The sequence below is a fragment of the Marmota flaviventris genome, chromosome 9 (genome assembly GCF_047511675.1).
Source record: "Marmota flaviventris isolate mMarFla1 chromosome 9, mMarFla1.hap1, whole genome shotgun sequence".
In the NCBI taxonomy this organism is placed as follows: Eukaryota; Metazoa; Chordata; class Mammalia; order Rodentia; family Sciuridae; genus Marmota; species Marmota flaviventris.
In genome coordinates, this window is record NC_092506.1 from 81,003,727 (window position 1) to 81,009,726 (window position 6,000).

The window sequence follows — 6,000 nt, forward strand, 5'->3', positions numbered from 1 at the left end:
GGAACAAATGAGGTGACATGCTCTCCCACCATTCTTTCAGAAGGTGTTTATAGGATGCCTGAAGGTACTTGGAAGGGGAGTATAGGATGATCTAAGACAAGGTGCATACATGACTGGATACCCCAGACTACAATATGGTGTTCCTCCAAAGAATCTAATGGGCCAGTTTCTCTCCATCTTTTAGATCTTAGTTTAAACATCATTTCTTCCAGGAAGCCTTCCCCAACCCCTCAGTACTGGGTTGAGGGGCCCAGTTCTGTGCTTTCATTGTTCCCTGTTCCTCTGTATTAACACTTATTCCACACTGTGATGATGATTCTCTTGATTAATGATTTATCCTCCTAGATCTATCAGCTCTGGGAACCAGGGGCCAGTCTATCTTGGTCACCAATGAATCCCCAAGATCTAGCACAGTGCCTAGCAACTCTGGCTTTCCACGAACACCTGCTGAATGAATGAATGCTTTAGGCAAACCCCTCAACTTCTCCAAGCCTCTGGTTCCTTATAAAATAGGGACTCATAGCACCTCTTTGTAGGATAACTGTAAAGATGAGTTGAAAGCAGTTATTATAGTATCTGACACCAAGTAAGTGTGCAATGAACAGTTGTTTTTTTTTTCTTGTAATTGCTATTAACAGTTATACAAACTCAGGAGATTCTGGTCTCTCTTTTCTTCTTCTTCTCCTCCTCCTCCTCCTTCTTCTTCTTCTGCATCTTCTTCTTTTTTCCTTCAGTACTGGGGATTGAAACCAGGGGTGCTCTACCACTGAGCAATATCCCTAGTCCTTTTAAAAGATTTATTCTTGAGATAGGGTCTTAATAATTTGCAAGGCTGGGCTTTAACTTGGGATCTTTCTTCCTGAGTTGCTGGAATTATAGGCATGAGCCACCACACCCAGCCTAGCTCTTCTTATCTTTGGTTTTGTGTTAAGTGATCTTTCTAAAATACACATCTAGCTGTGTCTCCCTTGGCTCTGAAAAACCTCAATAATTTGTTCCTAACTTTCTTTTTAGTCGCCATCTCCCATGTTTCCCCCTCACCCCCAATTCCACTTGCACCAAACTACTGACCACTCTGTAATGCACATTTACCCCCTCAACCTCAACTCAGATCACCCCCTCCTCTTTCTTCAGACCCTGTTCTGTCTTCAAGACACCTCTTAATGTCATCTCCTGTCAGGCTCACAAGGCTTCCTCAGCACAGTGTACAGCCTGCCTTGTACTTATGAGAATTGAGTGACAGCCCATCTCCCCTGCTAGAAGGGACAGTAGGTACCACCCAGTGCTCAGGTCTGCAACACCAGCAAGCATCAGTCTATGGAGATAGCTCATTCAAGCAGGAACTATTGAACTGAATTGAACATCTATCTGACCTAAAGAAACAAGTTCCAGATCAAGAATACCTGAAATCTTACCCTCAAGTATGTCAAAAAGTTGGTTGATGGGGAAAGGAAAGAGCAGGTCTCGTGTCCCACTTTTAGGAACTGGCTTCTGAAAGGCTTCTATCCAGCCCCATAGTAAACCTGGGGTAATGACCTTAGCCTACTACAGAAGGTCAAACAGTCAGAGGAACTTCATTGTAGCTCCCCTTACCAGTACCTGGCAGTCAGGAACCCATATCTCTACCCTCCTCTGGCACTGGTGTAAGGGTCTATTAGGGGAATTATTCCAGCATCTTCCACCCAAGATCCAAGACCTTCCCAAGCTCCATTCCATGTCAAATGACTCCTTAGACTGAATGTGAAGACATTGATACGAGTCACTGAAAATACAGGCATGCACCACCATACCCAGTCCTTTAGATCTTAAAACTAGAGAATAATCTTTGCTGAATGCTCTGCCTTCAGAACCCAGTGGGGTGAGGTCACAACCCCTGAAGCTTTGTTGTGTAACTCTGTGTTCCCCAAGGCTCTGGGCAGTCACTCTCTGGCCTCTTGAAAATAAGCAATGTCCCTTCCCATCCTTTCAAACTGAGAAGGCAGCCCTAATGATCTCTGAATCTCTTTTGGTTATTCCTCTCCTATCTGGAAGCACAATGCAGGTTTAAGCTGAATCACTGTATGGTTCTGTCCCATAGGATCTAAGAAGTCCACATTCTTCCTTCATTTTTTTTTTTTTCCTGTCTCCATCCCTTCAGTTCAAACTGAAAGTATATCCGTTGGGGTAGTTGATTACCCTCTAGGTTCACACCCACACTAATCTTATCCAAGGCTATTGCCACACCCTTGGTGTTCTCTTCTGTACATGGTTTTTAATTTTTTTCGCAATATGAACAGTTGAGAATTTTCCAAATCTTTAAGTTCTGTTTTCTTTTTAGTTTAACAATTTCTCCCTTCCTCCCTCCCTACCTTCTTTCCTTCCTTCTTCAAATTCTGCTATGAGCCATCAGGAGGAACCAAGCCTCTCCTTTAACATTTTGCTTAAATATCTCCTCTGATGAATATCCAATTTCATCTCTTGCAAATTTCTCCTTCCACAAAATATCAGAACACAGGCTGGGAGTGTGGCTCACTGATAGAATGCTCACCTAGCCTGTGCGAAGCCCTGGGTTTGATCCTTAGCACCACATATAAATAAAGGTATTGTGTGCAATTACAACTTTAAAATTTTTTTTAAAAAATCAGAACACAAAAATTAGCATAGTTCCTTGCCATATTATAAGAAAAATTGTCTTTTCTCCATTGTCCATACCCCTTGTTTCTGTGTGAGCCTTCATCAGAATTGCCCTTAGCATCCAATTATTAGCATGCCCCTCAAAACTCCACCAGCCTCTATTCATTATCCAGTTCTAAAATCACTTTCAGAGTGTTCAGTATTTATTACAGCAATGCCCTGCTTCTCAGTACCAGTTTCTGTCTATAGCAAAATACCAAAAACAAAGTGAATTAAAAACCAGATATTTATTTCTCAGTTTTGGAAGAAGTACAAGATCAAGGTGCTGACAGATTTAGTTTTAAGCAAGGGCTCTCCTGGCTTACTAAACTGCTTACTATGTTTTCACAGGGCAAAGGGAGAGAGCTTTGATCTCTCTTCCTCTTAATTATAAGGACACTCATCCAATAAGAGGGGCTCCGATCTCATCTAAACCAATTACTCCCCAAATGCCCCACCTCCAAATACCATCACATTAGAGGCTAAGGCTTCAATCTATGAATTTTGAGAGAAAACATTCAGTCCAAAACAATGTCATAGAGGAAATATTTAAAACACAGGGTATTTGTATTTGTGGGTATGGTATAACAAATCTGATTGTAAATGATGAATGTCAATTTTCTGGAGGAAGGCTGTGACAGAGGCTGAGGAAGCAGAGGAACTGTGAGAGGGAGGAGGCCCACTATGCACCGTTAAGGCTGGGCCACAGCACAGGCCTCCTTCAGGCAGGTACACATTCATTCAGCATCTGTTAGGGATAGTTATGGCTAGTAGTGGGCAAGTGCTAGGGACTCAGAGCTGTGCAGGAGACAGTCAATGAATAATTGCATTTTTACTTGTCTACCAGATATTACGTGTGCTATTTGGTCTGCGACACCCTGCGGTTTCCCTGTCCCACTTCCCTGGCTGTTCCTATCCATTGTTTGGTCGGGGTAGGTGTGACTCCCTTTGGAGCAACTGTTTCCACAAGCCTGGGTTCTGACCCTGTAGGCTCCTACAATGTGGAGTCTCCTGCCTCACGAGCCTTTCCACTCCCAGGATGGCACTCTTGTTTGACTGTCAGTATAAGCACCTAAGCTTCCTGAGGACAAAACTGTGAACCATGGTGTCCCCAGTATCCACTGTGGCCTGCTTCTTTCAGGAGAAAGTATAATTAGTGAGTGAGTGAATGAATGGCTGGTCCCTTAACATCAAAGGCATCTGTACACATGAGTACCAATGGTGGTTGGAATCATATGCTTGGGGCTTACAAAACAATAGAGAAGTTCATTGCATATTCAAACACATATTCATCTGCAGACTAACAACCAGCTATTTCTTGTTCCACTGCTGAGAGAGGAACATACCCCATCATAGTCTTTTTGCTTTCTAAGATTTGCAACTTTCAAAGCTGGGCTCTAGCCAGAAGTATAAAGAGCAACAGTGCTAGGTGGCTAGGTTTGAATTTTGGCTTCACCATTGACTAGGTGGTCACCTTGTGCAAATAACATAGCCTTTCTGTACCTCAGCTTTCCTCGCCTGTGAAACATTTTATGAGGTTGTCCTGAGGATTAAATGATAGGAACCTTGTAAAGTTGGAGAGATTGTGAACACACAGGTCCTCTCACCTCCTGCGGCCCTGCTCTGGTCCCATATAAATCTCAGTTGACTAATATGTAAAATGGGAATGATGATAATGATTGAATGAATGAGAAAGTAAAATTGCATTACAATCTGCATTACAATTTGTGTCCACCGAGTTTGTGGGACAGTGGGCCAAATCATGTGGGGATTCTAGAGCTAGCCATCTAGAGCAGTGTCGCATGGTGAGGACCTTCTCTGCCCAAGAAATTCAGGAACCACTGACCAACTCAAACCCGCTAAACGCTTTTCTCTCAGAACCAGGCTGCTGTGTGTTGTCTGAATGGTCAGAACATTCTGATGACCCAGGAAGTCCATGGAAGGATGGAGGGATCCCTATAGTAGGAGGTGGGGTGCGTGAGCCTTTGGAAACTGTAGTCTGCTTATTTCAGGAAAAAAAAAAAAAAAAAGAAAGAAATAAAACATGTCGCAGAGGAGGCAACCTCCGCGCGGGGAGCCGGTTATCTCCCAGCCGGCTTCCGGCTCCGATAACTGCTGGCCAGGCTCGTCGGGCGGGGTGAGCGCCCCGAAGTGGCCCGGGCCGAGGGAGCCTCTGCTCTGTCCCCGGCGCTTCGGCCGCGATCGGTGCCGGGACTCAGGCTGCGCGTCCAGCCGGGTGAAGTGGAGCCGGGCCTGCCAGCCGGCTCGCCGCGCGCCCTCCACCGGACAAAGTGGCCCAAGGCAGCCGCGAGACCCCAGAGCCCGCCCCTCCCCTTCCCGCCCCGCGCTGCCCCGCGCTTACTCTGCAGACAGTGGGCTGCGACCAGGCAGAGGGCACAGAGTCCCAGGGAGATGCTTTGGGTCTTCCTCCACCCGCACCGCAGAGGCCTCATGAGCAAGCCCCGGGTAGCACAGGCCCGGCATGGGCTTCCCGAGTGGCGGGGCGCAGCGCAGGGCCCGCCGGTGTGTGTTCCGCACTCACACGCGCCGCTGCAACTCCTCCCGCAGCCTTCCCTCCTGCTGTAGCTCCAGCAGGTTTTCCAGGACCAGATGCAGATGAGCTGGTTGTACTCTGGTTGAACCAGTTCCCAAGGAGGAGGGAAGGCAAAGAGGGAGGGAGAGGAGGGAGGGGGAAGAGGAAGAGGAGGAGGAGGAGGAGGAGGGAGGGAGGAGGAGGGAGGAGGAGGAAGGGCACGAGCAATAAGAAGGCACACACTCAGAGGTAAATAATGGCGAATAATGAGCTGCCTTCTGACGTACAGGCGCCACTTTACGGGTATTAAGATCCAGCTAAGATGCTGGTGGATGGAAGGAGCGCAAGTACTAGCTGTTGCCTAAGGACCCAAAGGGACCAACTGATGGCTCCATGGGAAAAGGAAAGGCTTTTAGGAAAGTGAAATGCCAAGCTGGGGAGAGAGGGATACAGGAAGACTCAGGCTGTTCTGGGTGGTAATGATCTCTGTCCTCCATCCGTGTATCCATCCATTTATTCAGGAAATATTCACTGAGCACCTACTTATTTCACTGGGGCTGGTACATGTGGCCATTCTAGCCATTCAGAAAACATGGAATGAAGCTGAGCATGATGCTAAGTCCCAGAGATATAACAGGACAGATATGGGCACTTTTTTTTTTTTTTTAGAAATTCTATCAAAGAATGGGGATTGGAAAAAAAAAGCAACTGTATATGTGGATATGTTGCTAAGACAAAACCCAGAATGCTGTAGGAACTCAGAACAAAAGCAACTAAATTCCAGGAAGGATCTGTGTGTGGAAGGAGAGGGTGGA

The 6,000-nt window shown here is 46.2% G+C and overlaps 1 protein-coding gene across 1 annotated transcript in view; it reads right to left on the minus strand.

Annotated features, from left to right (window-relative positions):
* The window catches only part of Vstm5 (V-set and transmembrane domain containing 5), a 28,669-nt gene extending 23,327 nt beyond the window's left edge, over window positions 1–5,342 (minus strand). Inside the window, exon 1 of the mRNA XM_027951377.2 lies at window positions 5,015–5,342. Coding sequence (XP_027807178.1) covers window positions 5,015–5,105 — 91 coding nt within the window. The 5' untranslated portion in view covers window positions 5,106–5,342. The remainder of the gene's footprint in view (window positions 1–5,014) is intronic.
* Window positions 5,343–6,000: the final 658 nt, after the last annotated feature.